At 36.4% G+C, this 27,007-nt stretch overlaps 1 protein-coding gene across 6 annotated transcripts in view; it reads left to right on the top strand.

Moving 5' to 3' along the window:
- The window catches only part of CenB1A (Centaurin beta 1A), a 163,418-nt gene that overhangs the window by 109,918 nt on the left and 26,493 nt on the right, over positions 1-27,007 (top strand). For all 6 annotated transcript variants that reach the window (XM_089085696.1, XM_089085693.1, XM_089085692.1 and 3 more), the window contains 3 exons: positions 4,783-4,895; positions 14,788-14,968; positions 25,859-26,105. In XM_089085696.1, the coding sequence (XP_088941822.1) occupies positions 4,783-4,895; positions 14,788-14,968; positions 25,859-26,105 (541 nt within the window). The remainder of the gene's footprint in view (positions 1-4,782; positions 4,896-14,787; positions 14,969-25,858; positions 26,106-27,007) is intronic.

Genomic DNA, 27,007 nt, shown 5'->3' with positions numbered 1-27,007 from the left:
TCGAACTTAGCTAGTCGATAATAATTTTTGAAAAAGGAGAAGTACCTAGTGATTTTAAGAAAACCCTAATTAAGCCCCTGCATAAGAAAGGTTATAAGAGTGAGTGTGGTAATTACAAAGGCATTAAGCTGGTCTCTGTAGGTGGCAAATTACTTAGTATGATGACACTTTTTAGATTGAGAGAGGCTTTAGACAAAGTTTAAAGAGAAGAACGGTCCGGTCTTACGAAGGGTAGAGGATGTGTCGATTGAATTTACACTCTTAGGTTATGAGTGAGGGTTCGATTTGGCTGGCAGAAGACCATTAGCAAAGGTCTTATCCTTGTTTGGTATACCAGACATATACGTATATTAAAGTGATTAGTGCTATGTACGAGAATAACACTGCTGCTTTCAAGGTAGGAAATGAGGTTAGCAGCTGGTTTCGCATTAAATCAGGAGTTAAGGAGGGTTGTGTTCTATCCCTATTTCTGTGGATTATTTTGAGGGATTTGTCTTAAGGAGTGCAGGAAAGGCAATGGGAGAACACAGAATCAAATGGGGACGAGAAACTTTTCTGGACTTGGATTATGCTAATGATTCAAGCATTCTAGATGAAGGCGTGAGCAAAATGAATGAGCGTTTAGAGGTTTTGTGACTTGAGGGTGCTAGAATAGGTTTGAAAATTAATGTTAAGAAGACTAAGTCGCTAAGGCTAGGAATAAGTGAAAAAGATGGAACAGTGACGTTGGGTAACGAAAAGACCGATCAAGTGGACAGCTTGACTTACCTTGGTAGTATCATTAGTAAATACGGTGGGAGTAGTGAAGATGTTAAAAGTAGAATAGGCTGAGTGTGTTTTTTCACACTTCAAAACAGTTTGAAAGAATATGAAGACAACTCTGCAAACCAAGATTAGAATATTCGAAGCTACAGTGATTACAATGGTCGGACATGGTTCTGAAGCATAGGCGCTCCGAAAAACGGAGGAAGATTTCCTAGATGGTTTCTAGAGAAATTGCCTACTGATCGTTTTGGGTACCCGGCTGACTGACCTTATTTCAAATAGTTGGTTTTGCGAAAAGTGTGGCTCAATTCTGCCTTTTAAGGCTATAATGAGAGAAAGGTTGAGATGGCTAGGGAACGTTCTGCGGATGAAGGATGACATATTGCCAGCGATTGTCTTTTCAAGCTCTAGGGCTAAACGGAAAGCAGGTCGTCCACGGTTGGGCTCGGTGGATGTTGTAAAGAAATATTTTAGGGAAACGAGAACTTCCTGGGAGGGTGTAAAGAGGGAGGCTTTGAATAGATTAGGATAGAGGAGGAGCGTGCATAGCTTTGTTGACCTCAGCCGGCTTGGTGCTGCGGTGAGTTATTATTAGTAGTAGTAGTATTATGGTTTCAAACGTCAAAAGAAGGCATTTTGCACAAGTAACTGATCTTCAGTTGCCAAATAACTCGTCTTATATAGTGGTTGTTGTAAGCCTGCATAACAATGCTCTACTAGTGGTTTTGAAGAAATTGAAAAATGCGGGAACCCTTGGGGATTTTGGTATTGATAATGGGGGCTCCAGGGACTTCCCACCAGCCTTTTAGGGATTTTGAGAAACCTAGTAAGATTGACAGAAGAGGGAGCATATTATCAAAACGTCCTTTGTTGAAAAAGGAGCGAATAGAAACATCATCCGACATAACATGTAGAGTAACGTCTTTTGAGATCCAGCAGTCGATGTATATGCTTTCTGATGACCCAATCATTATATTTGATTAAAAATTTGTTTTTTTTTCGCCTTCTTGATAAATTTGTTGTTTGTGTTCACTTTTTAAAAAGTTGCGGGACTTGTTTTAAACAATATAGAAAAATAAAGCGATTAACGATCCTATTCACCACTTTTTTTTGTATCAACTTTTTGACACGTTCTGTCATGTCTTGTTTCAAGTGTGTAAGCTATGTTGAAAACAGTTCGGTTGTTTGAATTGTTATGAACGAGTATAATCTGAATTTATAAGTGAAAAAGGTTTCTTAGACCACGCTGCCTTTCGAATTATAAATGAAAATATAGAAGAACGGTTATGATATTTTAAACAATACAGTGGCAAAACAAAAAAAAACTAAATTTTTAATAATCCTACTTCACTAAATTTATGTTTTTCGATGGTTTTTTTTTTTTTTTTTTCTAAGTTCTGTTAAATTTAGTTTAATTTTTTTCATTCATAGAGGGACTCCGGACGTGAAGCCGAAATGTTCGAACCTTCATTATTTAAGACCTTTTTTTTTCACTGTCTTTTGTATCGTATTATACCACTGTTTATGTATTTTCATTTGTTTATTTGTTAATTTGCGAGGGATAATGTGATAGTAATCTGTGCCGTAACCCTTGAAAATATCTTTAGTTATAGAAAGTGCTTAGTATCTGTTGATTAATTGGCATAGTATCCTAGCGAGGAAGGAATCATCCCGGAGCTAGTTTTCTAGACTTTCAATACTCATTTTAAAGTAGAATTGTAATTTTTGGGACGATGAAGTCGCTTTTTCAGATCTAAATAAATGGTACCCAGATCTAAGAAAATTTGCTATAAACCAATAGCCCTTGTTTTTGAATTTTATGCCCGCCCGATTTTTTTTCAGTACAGACATGTCAGTATATCTGTGTGTCCTGATCCCTAGGAATTGTAATTGCGTAGAGGTCCTATTCTTTTGGGTATCAGACGGTTTTTTCAGGGGAAAGTAGAATGAAAACAAAATAAGATTTATGTGTATGCTCGAACAAAAGAATCTTCTTTGGACAGAGGGTGTCTTCGGACTGATCTCTGAAAATTTTCCAGTCTACTCCATTTCATGCAGTCTGCAATCTGTTTCATTCAATGGGCCTTCTAAACCATCAGGCACGAGCCAAAGTTTAGTACTATATTAACAAGGGGTTGGTCTTGATTCCAGCGGTTTTTATTGTTCCGAAAATATTTGAATGTTTTTTCAAAAATATTTGCGTTTAGCTTCTTTTTTTGCGAAACTGTAACTTGTGGAACTTTTATTTTTTTTTTTTTGTAGTTGTTTCAAAACCTAATTCAGTAGTATTTTAGCAATGTATCACTGAGTGTTTTGATCCATCAATACACGTGTTACTGCAGATTTAAAATTTGTAGTAACAAAAAAAAAGTAGCTGGAAAAAAACAGTATTTTATCCATCAATATTAAAGCCAAATGATGAGGCTGGAAAAAATACAGAATAATTTGTAATAAGAACAAGTTTGCCATACTCAGCTCGTTGATGACTTGCTGAAGACGCTTAATATTTTATTGTTAAAAATTTATTCTTCATAGAGCAGCTATTTTGGCTTATTAAACTAGCTCATTGGAGTTATGCTTTTTTTCGGGGAAGCAGTAATTTTTTTTTAACTACGTCCTAGGTTATGAAAAGGGGCACCACGAATCTTTGTTACCGATAAATACTCTATTCAAAATGCTATTTTGTCCTGCTGAAATATTTGCTGTTTTTCGTGTCACCTTTGTAATGCGAGGTTGTCCCAAATATTTGCTCTTAATTTTTTTCATTTAAAATTTGTTTCGAACTGTTTCGAATTAAGGTTCCCATGCTGTTTTAGGTATTCCATGCTGTTTTAGGTATTTTTCCCTTTCCCTTGTTTTATCTTCTTTGTTTTAAATCAATCCTTTCCACTTACAATTCAAATAATGTCTGTCTTTTAAATTGACTCAAGCCTTTGCTATATCAGAACCACCCCTGTGTTTATTCGGTAGGAAGTAAGCGATAGAATATAAATATGAGAGATTGACATGTCTTCAAAAAATGTAGAAATTGCAGTAAATACAGAGTTTCCTAGTGGTATAGAGCCAAGAATTAGTTAATTTATCTACTCGAATAAGGGAAGGGGAAAGGGGGCATGTGATGTGTTTTTGGATATATTTCGAAAATTTGTGGATATAATTGGAATAACATTTGGAGAAATTTGGGTCAATAATAATACTTGATTTCTTTCTACGCGCATATTTATTCAAGCAAGAACAGTATATTCTAGTGGTTACAATTCTGCAAAAATAGATTGGTAAAAAGTAACAGACGGACAAATAAGACCGCCATTTTGGGGGGAAAGCAAATCCATGTTTGTTTGTTTTTGTCTTTTTTTAGTGAATCTGTTAGGGTTAAAAATTATAGTTTATAAGGCTCATAAGGTCGAAGGACTTAACTTTCCTTTGCTACAACTATCTCTACGACTTTGCCATACATCTGTTAAAAGTCTTAAGCCGATGTGAGGTCCTCTGGATATTATTGACGGTAGGATCACCGGTTGCTGAAGATTAAAGAACTTGTTATAGCTGATCTATAAAATTTCTGAATGGCTTTTCAACTCAGTGAAATGCTCAAAGCAGAGTACCTAGCGTGTGAAACAAGCACACGTTGCTTTGAAGATGATAATGACAACACTGGTGACTTCAATACAGAACAATAAATTATGATGATGACCAAGTTTGTGTGGTATCAACTTAATGGAAATCATATCTTCTATGTTTTCTTCAAGAAGATGCTGCTTTTAGGCATGCACCGCCGATAGGCATGCAACATCAGCCGCCAATATTTTGCTTCTGAACTCTGTACACTTTTTTTTCTATGGGACTTGAAAAAATATACAACTTAACTTTCTAGATCTGGCAATGTTGTTGACTTCAAATTTTCTGCTAGTTTGCCATAAAATATACCGACGTCCCAATGATTGTAGATATTGCATTATAGAATAATGTATAAAAATTCCTTATTGTCTTATAGTTAATATTCTGTCGCTATTGCAGCTACGGGTTTTATGAAACGATTCGAAAAATTCCTGGAAACGACCGTTGTTGTGACTGTGGCTCCACTGATGCTAAGTGGGCATCAATCAACCTGGGAATTGTCGTCTGTGTAGGTGAGCTACCCTTGTTTTCATTGTCATTTTCCGTCATTATTTTGTAAAAAAAATATAGAATAACATTCCTTGTCCCTCACAAGGCTTGTAAAAATGCTGAGCCATTTGGAAACTAAATGGACGAAGTTAAATTGTTATATTTTAGGGAACTTCAGATTGTTTTTACCAGGGGTGGCGAAAAACCTTCTGAATGCACAAAGATCTTCTATTTCAGTTGATTTTTAAACTTTCTGTACTTATTGTAAAAAAAAACAGATCCTCACTGATCATGTTTATAAATAAACGATGGAAAAAGCTAAAAACACGTGTCTTAATCTAACCTCGATGCTTGTTTTAATTTGAATACACCAATCATTGAAAATTCCATATGTTTTTTGGCATTTTTTTTATCATTATTTGAATTGTCATGACAAATGCGCTTTTAGTTTAAATTCAGCTCAATATATTTGAGTATACCTGTATATATATATATATATATATATATATATATATATATATATATATATATATATATATATATATATATATATATATATATATATATATATATATATTTAGACCCAGGCGCCGCGCCAATAGGGGAAAGCCGGCGGTAGCGGAGCCAAAAATAGCAGCGGCGGTGTGCCGCCGCTTGTGAGATGTTGGTGGCGCACCGCCGGCGCCATCAATTGTTGACCGCAAACGTTAATGTTTTCATCAGTCTTTCTCAAATTCCAGCTTGAATTTACAACAGATTTGGTCCTATTCATGAGTTAAAAACTTCGCAAGTCGCTAGCTGGACGCTGGTCTTCTTCGTTATTCATCAAGAGAAGTAGAAATCTGGTAGAAACGAAATGGCTGTGGCGTTTCAGACCCCTTGCATAATAGTTGAAATAATAGATAATAGATTCGCCGCGGCATTCAATAAGATCCAAGGAATCTAATTAAAAGGGAGCACACACAAAAGCCAAATTTTGCCAGTGATGAGAAATATATGATATACCGTTGGGAGGCCCCTCCCTGTCCCCTCCTCAACGCCTCGCTCTTTACCGTACACTAAGGTTTGGTTCTTTTTCACCACTCTACTTTTTAAAACAATAAAAAACTTCTGCTTAAAGAGCAAGGCGTTGAAGAGGAAACAGCCCCTTTAGATACGGAGTAATTGCTTTCCGTTTTAAGTTTTAATGTCGCTCCTTACTTTTAGTTAAAAAATACTAGTTTTTTTTGTTTTTTATTTCATAAAGACGATACTTTTGTCAACATACAAAGAACCGTGTATATTGCAATTGTATCTGTCTGGTCAAGAGTCGAAAATTAACGAACAAGAGAGTAGTGAAGGATTATGGTGTACAAAGTAATATTTGGCAGAGATAGTCACTAGTGGTAATTCAGTAGGGGTAGCACCGTGATTGAGTGATTTTGGGGGTTTCAGAAAATACAAAATTTTTTCGGGGTGACAAATAGATTTTTGGGGAAATCCTCGAAAATTCGGGGATAGTGTAAGCCCTGCTTGATTTCTAATCAGAAAAATCGAAGCACTCAACCACACGAGAAAAGAAAAGCTCCGACTTTGTGCTTGACGCAATAAGGAATTGCCGCAAAATTAATTCCAAGTCAGCCGAACGCCGCCACCTCTACCGGTGATATATACATATATATATATATATATATATATATATATATATATATATATATATATATATATATATATATATATATATATATATATATATATATTTATATATATATATATATTTATATATATATATATATATATATATTATATATTATATATATATATATATATATATATATATATATATATATATATATATATATATATATGTAGCTCCAACCACCTGAGATGAGCCAAGGATGAGCTACAACCATCTTTTTGTTGTGCCTTGTCCCTCTAAAAATGGAGAGCCTTGGGGTAAATATAGCTAAGAACCTTACATGGCCATGAAAATGTCACGGCTTTCCTTGTCTGTGTCGGTATCAGGTAGCTTTTTGCTATGTTGAGTCTTTGGTAATTGTGACATTATCAAATACGTGTTCGGTCAGGTTTTGAATATTAACCAGTGTTTTTTTTTAGAATTTCTGCATAAAGCAAAGAATTATAGTCTATGCTTAGACGGTAAAATCTGTATGAAATTTAAAGAGGAACTCCAAGCAATTTGAATTCTCAACGATCCAGTGCTTAAGAATAATAGAGTCAATATGAAATCAGGCCTGGAAAGGATTTTAGAAGGCCTTACGTAATGTCAAAAGAATCTCCATAAGAATATGGCAAAGAGCGACTTAAACCATGAAATGTATTGTTATTTATTTTTCAATTGATCTTGCGCATAGTTGAGGCACATCCTGACTCCTAAGAGCAAGGAGCATGGAGTAAAGAGATAAAGGAGGAATGTTGCGTCCTGTCAGCGAAAAAAATTAAACCACTACCTTTTGCTACCCAGCCAAATTTTCAAGCTAATTATAGAAACATAAGTAAAATATTAATTGAACGTTCTTTTTTTATTATTTTTTACTTTTGTTTTATACCTGGCGACAAGAGATGAAATGTTAACTTTTTCCAAAGGGGTGCCGTCCTAATCATGGGACTTGCTAAAATTGGGCTTTTTTTGCACCTTTCTGAATATACATTTTGACCAAAAAGCGGTACTTCTTTTTATCTGGTAAGCTCTTTAATTAATTAAATTGGTTAAAGAGCTCGCCTCTTTAATGAAATTGTTATAGGATATTTGTACATTTTTTTTTTTTTTTTTTTTTTTTTCGTACCTTTCCGTTTTTTCATGATGACCAAAAAGCGGTCCTTTTTTTCTTGTGAGCTCTTTAATCAAATTGTTATAGGATTCTTGTACGTTTTTTTTCTTTTCGTACATTTCTGTATGTTCATTTAAGCCAAAAAAGTGGTACTTTTATTTTTGTCTGGTGACCTCTTTAATCAATTAAGTTTGAAACTATAAGAAGCAGCAATAAATGCCAACAAAACGATGATTTCACCACATAATCAATAAGTTTTGTTATTTCAACTTTTGTTACTTTCTGGATGTGACAGAAGTAATATAAGTATATTTAGTTACTATCTAGATTTGGGGGAGGGGTCACTATTATATTTTGGTCTTGTTTTAATTTTTTTTAGTTTTCTGGCTTTTGGCTTCTCTTTTTAGTTTTATCCGTTTTGTTCTTTATTTTAATATTTCTTTTTCCGTTCCCTTTTGGTTTTAATCCAGAGATACAGGTGAAATATTCGCGTAATTTTTCTCTTTTCTTGTCTTTTTCACTTGCCTTAATCTCTTTTTTGGTAGAATTCTTACTTTTGTTTGTTTTATTATTTTATATATTAGGAAAATAATTTTAAGAAACGAATATAAGTACTTTCAAAAAATTTAGGGCTGGATCTAAAAAATTATACGTTTAGTTAAAACCTAAAATTAATAAAAAAAAAAAAAGAAATTTGGGGCAAACTTGTTGAGAATTTTTTCTTAATTCAACTGGATAAGGGTATATAGTCAGTGGAACCCACAGATCCCAATCCTATTGCACCCATGAATAAGCACCAGAGATTTGGTTCTATTCAGTTTCCTATCTTCTTTGTATACGGGCCTGAAGAAAACTTCTTAATTCAACTGGATAAGCGTATATAGTCAGTGGAACCCACAGATCCCAATCCTATAGGACCCATGAATAAGCACCAGAGATGTGGTTCTATGCAGTTTCATATCTTCGTTTTCTACGGACCTGAAGGACACTTCTGAATTCAACTGGGTAAGCGTATATAGTCAGTGGAACCCACAGATCCCAATCCTATTGCACCCATGAATAAGCACCTGAGATTTGGTTCTATTCAGTTTCCTATCTTCTTTGTCTACGGGCCCGAAGGAAACTTCTTAATTCAACTGGGTAAGGGTATATAGTCAGTGGAACCCACAGATCCCAATCCTATTGCACCCATGAATAAGCACCTGAGATACGGTTCTATTCAGTTTCCTATCTTCTTTGTCTACGGGCCAGAAGGACACTTCTTAATTCAACTGGGTAAGGGTATATAGTCAGTGGAACCCACAGATCCCAATCCTATTGCACCCATGAATAAGCACCTGAGATTTGGTTCTATGCAGTTTCCTATCTTCTTTGTCTACAGGCCCGAAGGAAACTTCTTAATTCAACTGGTTAAGGGTATATAGTCAGTGGAACCCACAGATCCCAATCCTATTGCACCCATGAATAAGCACCTGAGATTTGGTTCTATTCAGTTTCCTATCTTCTTTGTCTACGGGCCTGAAGGAAACTTCTTAATTCAACTGGGTAAGGGTATATAGTCAGTGGAACCCACAGATCCCAATCCTATTGCACCCATGAATAAGCACCTGATATTTGGTTCTATTCAGTTTCCTATCTTCTTTGTCTACGGACCCGAAGGAAACTTCTTAATTCAACTGGGTAAGGGTATATAGTCAGTGGAACCCACAGATCCCAATCCTATTGGACCCATGAATAAGCACCAGAGATTTGGTTCTATTCAGTTTCCTATCTTCTTTGTCTACGGACCCGAAGGAAACTTCTTAATTCAACTGGGTAAGGGTATATAGTCAGTGGAACCCACAGATCCCAATCCTATTGGACCCATGAATAAGCACCTGAGATTTGGTTCTATTCAGTTTCCTATCTTCTTTGTCTACGGGCCCGAAGGAAATTTCTTAATTCAACAGGGTAAGGGTATATAGTCAGTGGAACCCAAAGATCCCAATCCTATTGCACCCATGAATAAGCACCTGAGATTTGGTTCTATTCAGTTTCCTATCTTCTTTTTCTACGGGCCCGAAGGAAACTTCTTAATTCAACTGGGTAAGGGTATATAGTCAGTGGAACCCACAGATCCCAATCCTATTGCACCCATGAATAAGCACCAGAGATTTGGTTCTATTCAGTTTCCTATCTTCTTTGTATACGGGCCCGAAGAAAACTTCTTAATTCAACTGGGTAAGGGTATATAGTCAGTGGAACCCACAGATCCCAATCCTATTGCACCCATGAATAAGCACCTGAGATTTGGTTCTATTCAGTTTCCTATCTTCTTTTTCTACGGGCCCGAAGGAAACTTCTTAATTCAACTGGGTTAGGGTATATAGTCAGTGGTACCCAAAGATCCCAATTCTATTGCACCCATGAATAATCACCTGAGATTTGGTTCTATTCAGTTTCCTATCTGCTTTGTCTCCGGGCCCTAAGAACACTTCTTTATTCAACTGGGTAAGGGTATCTAGTCAGTTGAGCCCACAGATCCCAATCCTATTGCACCCATGAATAAGCACCTGAGATTCGGTTCTATTCAGTTTCCTATCTTCTTTGTCTACGGGCCCGAAGGAAACTTCTTAATTCAACTGGGTAAGCGTATATAGTCAGTGGAACCCACAGATCCCAATCCTATTGCACCCATGAATAAGCACCTGAGATTCGGTTCTATTCAGTTTCCTATCTTCTTTGTCTACGGGCCCGAAGGAAACTTCTTAATTCAACTGGGTAAGGGTATATAGTCAGTGGAACCCACAGATCCCAATCCTATTGCACCCATGAATAAGCACCAGAGATTTGGTTCTATTCAGTTTCCTATCTTCTTTGTATACGGGCCCGAAGGAAACTTCTTAATTCAACTGGGTAAGGGTATATAGTCAGTTGAACCCACAGATCCCAATCCTATTGCACCCATGAATAAGCACCTGAGATTCGGTTCTATTCAGTTTCCTATCTTCTTTGTATACGGGCCCGAAGGAAACTTCTTAATTCAACTGGGTAAGGGTATATAGTCAGTGGAACCCACAGATCCCAATCCTATTGCACCCATGAATAAGCACCAGAGATTTGGTTCTATTCAGTTTCCTATCTGCTTTGTATACGGGCCCGAAGGAAACTTCTTAATTCAACTGGGTAAGGGTATATAGTCAGTGGAGCCCACAGATCCCAATCCTATTGCACCCATGAATAAGCACCTGAGATTTGGTTCTATTCAGTTTCCTATCTTCTTTGTCTACGGGCCCGAAGGAAAATTCTTAATTCAACTGGGTAAGGGTATATAATCAGTGGAACCCATAGATCCCAATCCTATTGCACCCATGAATAAGCACCTGAAATTTGGTTCTATTCAGTTTCCTATCTTCTTTGTCTACGGGCCCGAAGGAAACTTCTTAATTCAACTGGGTAAGGGTATATAGTCAGTGGAACCCACAGATCCCAATCATATTGCACCCATGAATAAGCACCAGAGATTTGGTTCTATTCAGTTTCCTATCTTCTTTGTATAAGGGCCCGAAGGAAACTTCTTTATTCAACTGGGTAAGGGTATATAGTCAGTGGAACCCAGAGATCACAATTCTATTGCACCCATGAATAAGCACCTGAGATTTGGTTCTATTCAGTTTCCTATCTTCTTTGTCTACGGGCCCGAAGGAAACTTCTTAATTCAACTGGGTAAGGGTATATAGTCAGTGGAACCCACAGATCCCAATCCTATTGCACCCATGAATAAGCACCAGAGATTTGGTTCTATTCAGTTTCCTATCTTCTTTGTATACGGGCCCGAAGGAAACTTCTTAATTCAACTGGGTAAGGGTATATAGTCAGTGGAACCCACAGATCCCAATTCTATTGCACCCATGAATAAGCACCTGAGATCGGTTCTATTCAGTTTCCTATCTTCTTTGTCTACGGGCCCGAAGGAAACTATATCAAATGAGTTAAAATTGTCCCTTGAATCTTATAATATGCGAATTTATTAGGTTGTGTTGCAAAACTAGAAAACTGGGCAACTTTCTTTTGTGTGTGTTTTTGGATAGATTGTCTCCGTGGTAAAAAAAAAATAATAATAATAATTGATAAAATGAAATAAAAATGTCTCCGATACCGCTAGGAATTGTTTTCCTTTAACCTCGTAGGCTAGTAGTTCTTCCCAGATCAGAATTTTAATTTTATTAGCTTCTATAATGCTGTCCCTAGTTTCCCCTTGGTGATGTAATTAATTTTGGATCTCTTATCTAAGTTAATTAACTCGAGATGTTCTTACGGCCGCATTTAAATTTTAATTAGAAGTCTACTGTTTAGGGATATGGTTGTTAACTTCTTCCCTTTCTCATGGTTTTTGAACGTACCCTTCCTCTTATATTATAAGTGTTTCCATGTGAATTTATTGACAAAATGACTGACTGGATGGATATTGCGATTGGAAATCAATTACAAAGCCCTTACAGGATTGTAAGCCATCTTAGGGTAATGTTTTTTATTTCTTGTTTCTTTTTGTAGGAAAGACTAAGACAGTTCATAAATGTTCTTTTAAAGATAAGGCTTAAAATGAGTTTTGTATATTCCTTTCAAACCTGGGTCAAAAATAATTATGTAAATAAGTAACTTTTATTGTTTATTACTTTCGGTAAAAAATGAAAGTATTATTTTATATTCACCCATCTTTCCTTTACACCCAATCTGAGGTTAAAAAGAAAACCCTCATATCCTTGTATTGTAATCCTTGTAGTGATCTAGTTACAGCAAAAATTGCAAGAGGTCTGGGTATCATAAGGAGGTTGAAGCATGTTTTATTTCTTCTAACATTATACCATGGAATAGTAAGCCTTAACATTTCTTAGGGTTGCGTTTTGTGGTCGAGCGATTTTTACGCAAATTTTAAAACGTGCAAATTCTGCAGAATAAAACCGTTCCATTGTTGGAAAATTGTGCTGAAGGGGTTAATGATGGAGTATATTGTTTCAAGTGTTAAAGAGTGCTTAACGTAGGACAAAATTGTGATTACTAAGCTGCCATTTTCACATATCAATACTGGAGTAAAGTCACTCATATAGTTTAGTTACACTTTTTGTGCTGATGGTTAAGGTATATGTTAAGAAGCGAGTTTTTCATGTAACTATTAATTTTCGGCTATTAGATTACATGTCTGTCTAACAAATATGTATATATTCGTATATATATATATATATATATATATATATATATATATATATATATATATATATATATATATATATATATATATATGTGTGTGTGTGTGTGTGTGTGTGTGTGTGTGTGTGTGTTGTACGTAATATTTCAAATTTTTCTGCGAGTGAGTGGATACTGAGTTTTAATATTATTGAATGGAGAGAACATGGGATAAAAGGAAAGCAGGATCAGTGATTATTTGAGGTTTGAAAACTGTTTGAAGCTATGTTGTGTGCTATTTGCTGATATGATTACATATAGATGATGTTTGTAGGCAGAGAAACCAATTAGAGAGGATTTGGGAGAGATATTATGATAGGAAATGGACAAGAAAGGCAAAGATAGTGTAATTGACGTCAAATGGGTTTATTATGAATATATTACTATCGTGTAGTAAGTCTAAGTCTGTCTTTATAATTAATTGGGTCTGAGTATGCATTAGAAAATGATTCTATATGGTACTACCAAACAACTGAATTGTCATCTTCGAGTTCATGTAAGGGGCATTTGTTTCAAGCATTGCCTAGCAATCCGACGGGAGATCTCTCCAAACGTCTCTGCTTGGGGAAAGAATGACATTCGCATTTCAACGGAGCCTTTCAGCAGGGTACAGACACATTACAAACACAGATATGTTTCCTAAGAACCTGACAGACATAAAAATAGTAGAGGTAAAGGGAGGTAAAGGATGCGGCACTAGACCCTTAAGGTCCAAACCGGCGGTGCTGATCTCCGTTTCGTGGCCCTTCAGCCAGGAAGTGCAATGGGGGGCTGGGGCCAGCCAACCTATGCTTTCGCAAACCCTTCCTGTTTAGCTTCCCCAGATTTCTCCAGGTACCCATTTAGAGCTGGGTTGACTCTGGCTAAGCTTACAGGGTCACACCACTGACCCGCGTCCCAAACTAAGAAACTGACCACACCAGGGATCGAACCCGAATTCACGGATTCTCAGCCCAGCGCGCGTCCACTTAGCTAGAACGGCATAAAAATAGTCCTTAACTAAAACTAACTTGGTGGACTTGGTCAACGCACACCTACTGGGAAATGGAATGCCTGTGTGTACGTCCTCTAGCGCCATCCGTGCCAGCATTGATGCCACTAGTGTAAGGTAACATGGCCGTGATGGGGCCACGTGTTCTACAAGTTCTGCCCTAGCTTGTATTCGTGCTGGGGACTTGCCGTAGTTACAACCAGTGTGGTTCGACTAGTGTACTCTTCGTAGGGCGTAAGTACCACGGTATAGGCCCACAGACTAAAAATTCTTCTTACAAAAATCTTACTTTCCCTCAGGAACGAGATTTCAAATGGTACAGTTTACCATCTCTCTCTCTCTCTCTCTCTCTCTCTCTCTCTCTCTCTCTCTCTCTCTCTCTCTCTCTCTCTCTCTCTCTCTCTCTCTCTCTCTCTCTCTCTCTCTCTCTCTCTCTCAGTATTTGGGCCAGGGGCCCAAATACTGTGCACATAACCTTGAGCTATCTAGCCATTTTTTAATTTTATTTGATTTTGTTATTTTTTTATAAATAATTTATGTCTATAACCAAGTCTTTTCTTGTTTTGGGCGTTGTAATATTTGCTTTGTACACATACTGTTTCACATACTTAATGCTTAATCTTGCTTATATTTACCTATCTTACCTATATTTAATTTACGTATATCGGCTTTTGAGTGTTTTGTTTTTTAGTTAGGTACTTTAGGTTTTTTAGTTAGGTGCGGGCTCATCGTCATTCATGTACATTACTATCACGGGACCAAGAAAGGAAGCAGTTCTTTCTTTTTGGGGTGTTTTTTATACTTTTAAAATTGCCTATTACTTTGTAACATACCGCATTTTGTTTTAATCCTTTTTATCTTTTCTATCAGATCATAATAGTTACCTTCTGCTAAAATTTTATAATTTCAGTAAAGAGATCTATTTTTCAGATTGTTCTGGTATTCATAGAAGCTTAGGAGTTCACTTTAGTAAAGTTCGATCACTGACCTTGGATTCTTGGGAACCAGAAATAGTGAAAGTAATGAAAGAGCTAGGAAATGAAGTTGTCAATAAAATTTATTTGGCTCATATTCCTGAAAACGCTGTCCAAGCCACTCTTGGATGCTCGAAGTAAGATTTCTTTGTAGTATAATTCATTGCATCATATCTTGCTTTTGCTGCTGATCTTGTTGTCCATTTGCAAATGTATGTTTTTAGTAGGGGAAAGATACGAAAAAAAATGGTCGAACCAGGAAACAATTGGTACAGAAATTATTTTTGCACCACTGTGTTCAGAAAAGAGAGCTCTACAACATATCAAAAATCTAAATCTCCATCCCGTTGCGAAATTCCCCTTTTTTTCACGTTTTTTGCGCCTATTTTTTAGATATTTCCAGAATCCGAGAATGAGGAACCGTGAAAAGAAAAGTAGTTTATTGATGGTTTCCCTTTTAAGAAACGATTGTTTTTGTGCTCTTTTATTAGACAGAAACATCACGTTTAATCATTTAATTCTTTTTATGTTTTGTTTTTGTATGAAGTAAAAAAAAAAAAAAAAAATCGAGCGACACACGATCACGGGGTATTTGTCGAAGAGGAGCACGAATTTTCGGTTCATTTTTCCCCATCTGAACAAATAGCCTACCGGCGTTCCGAATCCATTTCTTTTCCTACCGAGCTTTATTGGTGACGACATTTTCAACCAGCTGGAAAGTCCCTTCTGATATTCACTTTCTGTTACACCATGCCTTGATCTTACACTCTTTTCAAAGTTGCTTCAGTCTGCTGAGCCTTGTAGAGCCACCTATCTGTAAAAAAAACTCCTCAGATGGAAAGTATTTTGGAGTCCATGCAGAGATTTAACACAGGTGCGTTTTTGTTTGTTTTTCTTGCCGATGCTTTTGTAACGTAACTACTAGGAAGCGGAAAGGAATCGGAGGAAAGAAATATAGAAAGGAAAGAAGGCTCTACGCTCGTCCTACCTCTCGTTTCTGACGCATATTTTATCAGCGCCATCTGTCTGAAGAAAACTTAAGTACAGCAAACAAGTCGCTAGAGTGCAGCACGGTCGACGCCGCTAGGCGGAACGAAAAAGCTATTTCTCTAGTGGAAGCAAGAGTACTATCGACTATCGCCGGTCCCTTTCGCGGATGTGACTTTCAGATTTCCCTGGTCAAGAATCCTTAAAGCACCCATGATACTCGACGCCGGCCCTCATTAAGATTGACAGTTCATTTATTTTAGTAACCTATCTGAACTGGGGAGGGTTTAGCTACAGATTTTTCGGTTCAGAATCAGGGTTTTCGTTGTAACATTCACCGACAGCTCACTTATTCCCAGTTCTCTTTTTTAGATGGCTGAGACCGCAGTTTTATGTCCCCTTTGTGAACGTTCAATAGACACCTCAGAATCGTCGGTACTGACAGAAAAAGGAGCTACGGCGATCAATGAAGCTAGCAAAACGAGAGGTAGCAGCATCTCTGTCGAGGCAGGGAACCAAGTCCATGTTGCTTGGAGAAAGACTTTCACAAACAAAATATACCTGTCGAAAATTGAGAATGAGAGACGACGAACCTTGCAAGAAGCTCCAGAAGCTCGTTGGATACTTCGGAGAATCTTCTCCGTTCAGAGGTGACAATCAGCTTAGAAACATTGCCAACGGCATAACTTCTTCCCAAGATGTTAATGTTGACGAGGCTGATGTGGCTGGAAAGTTGATTCTAAGTAAGATGACGGGAAAAACCTTGAAGGAGCAAATCTTCAAGAAAAAAGACCAAGTGACCCTAATGAATGCCAAAAAGGCGGGGTCCTCTGTGGTAGCGCACATAGATCCGGCGCTCCTTTTCCAGCGGTTTATAATAGTAGCCCAACGAACTGACCTCCGAGAAGAATACTTCAAGTACGAACTTTGTACGATTCCTCTCTTTTCGAAAGCGATGGCTTTTCTTATGAGAAAAGCAAATAAGCAAGAGCTTGCAAAAGCGATCTTTCAGGCTTGCGGGATTGAGACTCAGTCACCCTCAAGACCTGCTTCTGCGTGTAACATCGTCTTGGATGGTGGTTCTCTTCTACATCGAGTTCCATGGAAGGTAGGGTCAACCTTCAAGGTCATCTTTGCTTCATACGTCCATTACGTACAAGCAAGGTACCCTAGTGTGATCGTTGTGTTTGACGAATATGAAGGTGGTCCAGCAATCAAAGATGCTACCCATTTACGTCGAGCAAGGATGGTTGGCCGCCAAGTCTTTTTCACCGAAGAGATGACCCTGTGCATGAAGAAAGAAGAGTTTCTTACATGTAAGACAAACAAAGGACGTTTCCTGAAGCTGCTCGGCAACCATTTCGAAGCCGTTGGTTTCCGAATTTTCCACTCGGAAGGAGACGCCGACGTTCTGATTGTAGAAAAAGCCATAGAAGCTGCTAGTCTTACAGACACAATCGTGGTTGCTGATGATACTGACATCTTGGTTCTTCTGATCAGTTGATCAGATTCGCGTTCCGGGCATTTATATTTCTCACCTGAAGCTAAGTTTGGCGGTACTAGTTCAGCTTGGGATATTAGTGAGATGAAGCAGAAGCTAGGAACAGATGCCAGCAATGTGATACCGTTCTGTCATGCCGTGCTGGGCTGTGACACAACCTCTCACCTTTACGGAATAGGAAAGGGCAAAGCCGTTCAGCTGCTACTTTCCAACAAGAAATTCAGGGACAGCGCTGCTATATTTGGCGACAAGCTCGCATCACTTGACGATATTGTGGCAGCAGGAGAGCGAGCATTGTTGATACTGTTGATACGAGCGAGCGTTGTTGAGCATTGTTGATTGTTGATACAATAAAAACAGATCTCCCTGCCACTCCGTCTCAGCTGCTGAAAATTATTAAATGCTCGTGTCGTATTGACGGCTGTGATAGTGAAAAGTGTACCTGTAAGAAAAATGGATTTGAGTGTACTATAGCCTGCCGTACCTGTAAGGGAAGCTCGTGCAACAATTCGAAGTTTCAAGAAGAAGAACTTAGTGAAGAAGAATAACAGTTAACTGTGATGATGAAAAATCTAGTTCCTACATTTTGATCATGTGCAATTTTTATATATTTGAAAAATAAGATAAAAGCTTTTCTCTGAACACATTAAGTTAGAACCTACCTTGTCTGACGGTGTTTGGCGCTGAGGTGTTTCGTCCTTCCTGTTTATTGTTGTTTAGTCTTTTTTTCTAAGCTTTTCGTTTACATAGCCAAATAGACTACAAGAACGACAAACTTATTCCGTAGTAGACCTTTATAAACGCTGGTAATATTTTTTTTTCCCAAAGACACATTTTTTTCCCCATTTTTTTTTTTTTTTTTTTTTTTTGCTTATAAATATTTTTATTTTGGTCAGGTAACGAAATGAGTATCAAGAAATGAATTCAGAGCCAAAAGCTGATCTAAAAAGATGTGTAAAACATTATAGTTTACGTTTTTAATTTTTCTCCCGGTTTTTGAGAAAATAAATAAAAAAAACAATTTCGCATCGAGCTAGAGATTTAGATTTTTGATATGATAACAATAATAATAATAATAATTTTATTATAAGCCAAAAAACAGGTCATACAGAACAGTATTCTTAATTACACTCCACAAGAAAAATAACATAAATATTAAGTTTCACCCATTGATGTCGACACTTCATTTACATATTTACATAACTGCCTAATTGACCTTTTTACAGTCGTGTTCAGGATCCCCGGGAAATACCAGTTACCACCCTCAAAATACTTTTCCCTTAATAGAGAAAGTTGCTGGCACGCGGTGAGAATATGGGCCACATCCTCAATACCTAGGTTACATCTGGGGCAAGAGTAATCCGCATTTGCATCTGGGGCCACCCTATTTCTTTCAAATACTCTTTTTCTATTTTTTAGTGGCAGGCAATTCGCTCGGATCCGAAACCAAGTCCTCAATGTCTCCCCCGGTAATCCTGGTTTAAAATATTATTCTAATCCAAATATCTCTTTTACATGGGAATAAAACTTCATTGCTTCAGATGTTTTAATTGCCTGGGTCCACTTTTGGAGTTCGTGTTTTTTTTTTCTTTCTAAAATCATAGCCAAAAACGACTCACCCTGATCTGAGGGTCCTAGCCCCTCATTCCAAATATATGATAATCCTAATCCATCTAAAACATTTTTTATTTGATACGGCCACGATCTTTTACGTTTCGACCGTAGTATCTCCACATAAGCTGCTTTTGCTAACCTATCTTCTGACAGACTTAGAACCTTTAGCCAGTACCGGATCATCTGTGCTAATCTACTCATTCTCAGCGAAAATATACCTAGGTCACTTTTTATAGCCTGATTGTGGGTCGTTAGGTGAAAACCAATCAATCTCTTAAAGTGTTGCAGCTGAATTGATTCCAATTGTGGAGCCGGGTCATGCCCCCAAAGTTCCGCTCCGTAATGGATAGTAGGCAAAACTTTAGAATTAAAAACATATTTATGCATTTTTAGATCTTTTATACTTGAAAGCCTTGAATTATGTAAAATGGCAGCTGAAACTGCTTTCCCTCTCTTAATCATCTGTTTTACATGCTCTTTCCATCCTCCTTTTGCTGAAAGTGTTACTCCCAAATATTTAAAATTTTCGCTCTCTTTTACTTTTTCACCTTTATAATAAAATTCTACTTTTTGATCATCATTATTCACACGAATTCCTCTAAAAACCACAATCTCAGTCTTTTTAATATTCAACACTAGTTTCTTTCTATCTAAATATTCTTCTAATATACTCAATAAGATTTGGAGGTCCTCTGGTGACTGGCCTATCAACACCGCATCATCAGCAAAAAACAACAGAGATAACGTCAGGCTCCCTAGTGACACTGTCGGGGCCCATACCTTTTTAAAATGGTCAACAATATCATTTATATACAACTTGAACAACCTAGGCGAAATACTACTACCCTGTTTTACTCCTTTTCTAATTTCAAACGGTGACGATAATTCCATCCCTAAAACTTTAACTATACCAAATTTTTTTCTATACATATCAGCTAATATCCTAACGAAAAGTCTTGGTAAGCCTACCTTTAACAGTTTTAAGCACAGAAAAATCCTATCAATACTGTCGAAGGCCTTTTCTAGATCTAAAAATGCAACGTACAACCTATTCTTCCCTTTTGCATATTTCTCTATAAGCACCTGTAGAACTAAAACCCCATCAATAGCATTATATGTTGTTAAGCATTTTTTTTCCGGTCCGGATGGTGAAGAAACCATTTCTGTACCAATTTTTTCCTGGTCAAAACTTATTTTTCTCCTACTATTTCATCTCTTTTCAACGAATGATATAGAAGTAGGGCCTAACATGGTCCAATTATGACTCGCCTATTAAGTATATTGAAGTAGATCACCCATGCATCTTCCTACTGTTCAATTTCTACGTGATTCGACTGCAGGTGGAGAGCCCAGTAGCTTTTTGCTGGGTTCCCATTTTGTTAAGCTATCTGTCCACAGTGTGTTGTATTTTTTTTTATTATTATTCTTATATTCGCAACGCCAGGCATGATTAAATATCTGATTTGCCGATAGTTTTTTTTTATCAAGATTTTAGATGAATATTGAACCCTCTCTTGAAAAAGCCAACAGAGAGAAACTTTTAGGGATAACTTCTTCAGGAAGATTATTCCAAATCGACGTGCAACGTCGAATGAAGTTGTTCTTCAAATACTCTGTTCTTGGCGTGTCAACCTTAATATAATTTGACTGAAATGTGAACCTTTGTGTCTGTCTTTTCGGTTGGAGGGGGCTCAATACGAGAAAGTTCTAGAGGGGGAGGTGAATTTATGTACTTGTAGAAAACAGCCATTGACGCTACATCAAACGCCTCACTAACAGACTGGAGCGAGTCGTGGGTGAACCTGTCCTATTAGTTCTATTCTAGATTTTTTCGGAATGGTGCTAATTTCATTTAAATATTTAGTATGCTGGCCAGAAAGTTATAAGATTATGGATTTAAGTGGTATGTCTTTATTACTAAAGACTGTTGTCAGTCTTTTATAATTTTTTTTTTTTTTTTTTTTACCTAGCTAGACTCACAAGGCATACTACAAAAAGAAAATCGAAATGCAGAGAGAATAAAATTAAGATAGTAGCAACAATACACACTTAGTATGATGCTGTGTTTAGCAGTTGTATTATAGATATTAGCATTATGACTGAAATATAACATTATATTATTGTCAGTTATTATAAAATATTATATAATAAAATCAATATAATCATTAAATATTATATAATCAGTCATTATAACTGATTCGACTCCCTATGCGCCAGCAAAGGCTCTGGTGGATCTTAATCCTATCATCTTTTTATTTGCATTATGCGAATGAAAATACCATATAGTGAAATGATTATTCTCCAGGCTGGTTATGCTCATGATATTCATCAAGGATCTTGAAGTTTAAGTCAGGATTTGGGCCTGTGTAATACCGTAGTTGAAAACAGAAGAATACCTTTCGAAAATAGGTCATTTCGAAATTTCAGGAACTAAAGCGTCCTTCATATATTAGATTCACGATCCGTAACTTTAATTGCTAATGGCAGGGATATGTATGGTAATATATATACATTTTATAGAAAAAGATCTTGTGAATGTCTTCAATTGGTCCTTGCCAATATAACATCACTTGCTAATTGAATCCCTCACATTCCCTCACCATGATTAGCAATTGGAACCTTTTCAGAAGAAGGTTTTATACTTTACTGTAGATAATGAAAGAAAACGTTTTCTTTCAAATAATGCCGCTTTTCAAACTTTTGCACAGGCCCTTTATCTATTGTATTATATATTAATAAATAAAGTTGTGTAACCAGAAATAACGATGAGGAAAAGGGGAATAGTAAGCCTGAATTTGATCAACAGGCTGAGCTGTAATATTGTCATTTATTTACTGAACGCTTTTAAGCTGATAGCAAACGATATGTATGATATTTACTAACGCTAGAACTTTTTCTTGGCCATGGTTAATACAAAAATACAACAACATAAAAATTAGAAACAAAGATATTTAAGTCCAAATGAATTTATAAATGGAATTCAGAATATCATACCTGTACCCACAAGCTTTCCCAGATTCTTGATCCCCATTAAACTTTTATCACTTACTATAATATCCTCCCATTCCGCCTTCGTATACCACCCCGGAAAAATTTCTTCCCTCGGATCATTTAATTCGTTCGAAAAACCCAAAAAGTGAATTAAATCATTCTCCTATCACCACACATTGGGTAAAAGTAAGGGCTAATTTCTACTTTACCCTTCCCAGGTGCTTTCTCTTGTTATTAAGAGGTAAAACATTCCCCCTTGTGTATATTATCCACTTTAGTCCCTCCTTACTAAGCCTTTCCTTAAAATAAAGTCTCTCCCATGCTTCCTTAATCCTAGCATGCAGAGAAAGTGAGCGAGAGTGATAAAGAGTATTTCTCTTTCTTCTCTTATTCTAGAAAGATCTTTCCTTCATGCAGTTCTTATAAAAGTTGCTCTCGCTTCTACCTTGCAAGTAAAAGTAATCGGATTAACGACGTTTCTTGACTGCTAAGCTCCCTATGTCGGCCCTGCAGTGTGTTGCTACAGGCGGGTTCGATCTCTGGCTCCTGCATTACTAAACTAAGGTCAACCCGACTGCACCACGAAAGGACTCTTCTACCTTGCTTAAAATAATTTTGCTGCTTTTTTAGATCATTGTTGGTTTTCTAATTTTACTCCCTTAAACATTGTCTGCTGCTTCGCAAATTGTTATGCTAAAATCATTCCGACCGACTTCTGCATTTTCAATTTTTAAACTTTCTAATATGCTATCTTGCTATCTTTAAAACGCTTTTCTAAAATACTCACACTGAAGATACTCATTCTATTACTGCTTCATAAGTAGTTACTTTTTCTATATATCAGGTTTGAATTGACTGTGGATACTACGAGATGATAGTCTTCAAATTAAACATCAAAAGAAGCATTTTTATATACCGTATAAACCCGATGAACTGTATCAATCCTGCCAATCTTGGAATTGTAATAGCATAATCGTCCTACCATGGCGCGAGTAACTTAGTAATTTATGAACATTTTATGTCGAAATACTGCAATGATTTTAACTAGATAATTGTTTCCACGAAATTTTTGCAGACTATTGCCGTTACTATGTTCCTCCCCTTCACCAAATCCGCTAGGCTCTTTTCTATTTATTCTTGCTTCGATTGAACACCGTCTTCATTTGTCATTCTACCCCTATAGGCTGTTGGGTTGTTGTATGCTGGTGCAGAACTAACAGGGATTATTATGACTCGAGTAAAATTTCTATTCAGTCGAAGAAACACCTAGAAAATGATAGGAATATGCTATTTTTATTAGGGGGCTTCAGCGACAAGGTTTATTATAAGTTTATATTGCCATATTACTTTTCAAATTATCTAATTCTGATTTTGTTTACACTAGGTTTGATCCGGGTATGTGAGTGACACGTTAGGCCAAGAATAGGTCTAGAAGCCGGCATATTCAGAGCACTCTTACTTCCTAAAACCAATGTAATAGATCTGTGATTAGAACTATGAAAATCCAGATTGTATAAGTTCGATGAGGAGTTAACGAAATAGCTGTCTGATAATAGTCACTTCTTTACATTTTTATTTAGGCCAAAAAGATAATTAAAATTGGCTATACTAGTATCAACTCTGAACCGATTTTTGCCTATTATAATGTCATTTTCTCACATTATTTATGCCAAAAGCCTTCCTCACTCCAGATTGACTATTCTAGTATACTAAAACAAAAAACACAGCGTGTGTTAAAAAAACGTCTGGGATGAAGCATATAGCGATAGTGGTGCATATTTGGTGATTTATACTATAGAAACATACTGAAGCAGTGAAAGAGAGGACTTAATAATAGTAGCCTATCATGGGCGTAGGCAGCATATTGCCTAGGGGGGGGGGCAGTTGATAGTGTGTTGGAGGGCCTTTTGTCAACTGTTTTTCCAACCATCTATTTTTTCAGCCATATCTAATGTAAATTTGAAGGTCTAGGGGGGGAGCTGCCCCCCCTCCCTACGCCCATAAATAGTATTGACAATCACTTACTGCCATTCTCATCTTGAATTTTAATAACAAAATAACGAGAAGAGTAAAGGGTATAAAGGGTTAGATTGTCCTACCGACAAGAAACAATGGGATAAAATGATTAATTCATCTAAACTAGATAATTCAGTAAATCTTAATTGTCCCATCTGGCCAGCTGCGTGGTCTGACCACTATTCAGTTATATTTTCCAAAGTGAATTATGCAGCGCACGTGTTTTGCTCAAAATTGCTTGATTCGGTTCTCCCGTCTTCCTTGACTCAGGCACAAGGCTTTTGATAGTATTGTACACAGTAAGGCTCTTTACTCTCTTTACAGTTACGGGATTAACCCTTCTCTTCTTTTTCTTCTTAAGTTTTAGTATAGTAAATCATATCTTCGAATTAAAACTAACGGTGCCTTTCTTCTTTTACTCTATCTGTTCATTGGGGTGTGCGGCAGGGCGGAGTATTATCTTCATGTATTAATAAATTTTGTATTTCTAGTATTCTTGAGAATATTTCTTCTATGTGTTTTGTTGGGTTAACTGATATTTCATACTTTGCTTATGCTGATAATATTCTTCTAATTAGCCGGTCTAAATTCACACTATCGCAGATAGTTCATAAAGTTTCTTATTCTTTTACTAAAATCGGTCTTTCGCTTAACGTTGGTAAATGTTAGTATCTTTCTTTCAATTTTCCATCCCCTCCTAAACCTCCAAATTCCAAAATATTTCCATCCCTCATGTAGATTCGATGCGGTGGTTGGGTATTACACTTGTCAAAAATTTTAAAACTTTTCGTAAGCATACCCTCTGGGAAGCTAGAACAAAGATTCAAACTGGTTGCTCTAAAATTGCAGCCAATCAAGGGAAATATTATCTTACTGCCATCCGAAATCTTTATTCTACCTTTTCAGATCATTGTATTCCTTACCTTTTTGGGCTTTATCCTATTTTTAGGAAAAAGGATTTAGTGATATTAGAGTGGCTAATTTCCGTTTCTGTAAATATCTTCCTCTTTGGTATAGGAATTGAAAAATAATAAATAAGTTTTACCTTCCAAATATTACTGAGAAGCTGACTTGTTTACACGAAAAGCTTCAGAAACAGTGCATCGGTGTTTGTCGCCTCACCATGGTTTGATCCGTTTGTTTTATTAATTTTATTTATTTAAAGATATTGTTGCTTTTCGTTTTTGAATCATATTTTTATTTTGTAAGTGTTTACTCTACTATTTATCTTGTGTTGTGAGTGGGTTATAAATAAATTTTATTATTATATTAAGGAACCGTCATTCCTTCTTGGTATTTTGGATGCATTTAGGAGTAGCAAATCAACACCAGGTACTGATATATCTTGAAGCTGCCTCTAATTGTAGACATCTTCCTCCCAAATATAACATTTTTCAGTTAGCAAGCATTTGAAATTTTGCGTGTGTTTTCAACATTATAGGAACTATTTGACAATGCTACGTAAACTAAACCCACAGACAAATATACTGATTGTACTAACTGACAATCTTAGCTTAACAACGTTTACTGAGCTGCTAGGTAATGTAGAATACATTAAAATGTACAAGGCTTTATACAGTGCTACAATAATTCGTTTTATTTATTGCCAGTTTGTTTAATTTCTACTCAGTACAATAATCATATGATGAAAAGCCACTTTTACTGAGTGGCTAGTCCTTAGCAAAGCAGCGATGCTGACTTCTTTTAAATCTTTGATACTGCCTTTTTGTCCTTGAACGTTCCATGAAACAAAATGCAGTAAATAGCTGGATAAATGGCTCTCTGTCCCATCATATTCTATCCTAAAATAATTGAACCTCTTTATGCTAAACTAATTATATTAGTAGCTTTAAATTTAGTTAATTGACGGTAAATTTAGTTAATTAATAATATAATTATATTTAATATCTCCATCTAGTGCTGTTCGTGAAGAATGGATTCAGTCGAAGTATGTCAAAAGAAAATTTGTAAAAGATGCCCTTTTGCTATCCAAACCTCCCGAAGAAGACGATTCGTCCCGTGGAAGGATTATTCGGCATTGGAGTGTTAGAAAAATTCGACGTCGCTCCAAGAGTGGCAGTAGGAAAAACGATGACCGATCTGACAAATCTGCTAAACTATCAACTGAATCTGCTACATCCATCGACAAAGAGAACAAGTGTTCCGTAAGTGATTTTTTCTTCATATAGTATACTTTAAAAGGAAGCACGGTAGACATATTCCATCTTTTTTATATCAGAATCTTGCTGTGCTTAGAATAGCTTATACTAAGTTAGGGTTTTTTTCAATAAAATTGCCGCAGGCGATTGTAATGAAAAATAAATTGAAATCTAAAACGAATAGATATTGCCACAAATAGTTACGTTTTGTTCCTCTCCCCCCGCTCAAACCCTCCAAAAAACTACTGTCGTTTGCACCTTATTGCAATCCAGGTTTTATTAAACTTTTCTTATAAACAATATTTCTAAAAATCGAAATATGGTTTATATTTCCAGTTTTTTTTTTTGTTTTTTTTTTGTTTTTTGTTTTTTTATTGGTATATTTGCAACAGTCAGTTTTGTCTAACTAGTCTAATGTGCACTGAGAATCAACAGGTTTTTTCTTTGGGAAATCCGTTCCATTAAAATGTATAGTTCTTCAATGGGCTTAGCAAGGAAAGAAGGGAAAGCTGTTATTTAGCCCTTATATTCCGATGTTTTATTTCTGTGTCTTAACATTCAATTGTATCTAAAGGGAAGTCTATCGTACTACATATGCTTGTGCGGCTATTCATTGATTTTTAATTCTAAAATTTTCCCTTTTTGGGCTACATGATTTCCCTAAAATGCTGAAGTTAAGTTACTCTTACAAATTCTGAAAAGGAGCAAGAACGTGTACGTTCCTTTTTTTTCTTTTTTCTTTTTTTTCTTTTTTTTTTGCTAATCTTCATATGTTTTTCTTCTTTTTATTTCATTTTAATGACAATAAGAATGTTTTGCTGTAAATCCTTGAGATCGGTCCTCGATGTTTTTCTAATCATAACTTCATATACTTCCGGCTCTTTGAATTTTTTTTGTTTTTACCGATC

Source organism: Artemia sp. Qi Xiang Cuo, chromosome 3 (genome assembly GCF_049724085.1).
Source record: "Artemia sp. Qi Xiang Cuo chromosome 3, ASM4972408v1, whole genome shotgun sequence".
Classification (NCBI taxonomy): domain Eukaryota; kingdom Metazoa; phylum Arthropoda; class Branchiopoda; order Anostraca; family Artemiidae; genus Artemia; species Artemia sp. Qi Xiang Cuo.
This window is presented reverse-complemented; position numbering and strand designations above follow the sequence as displayed.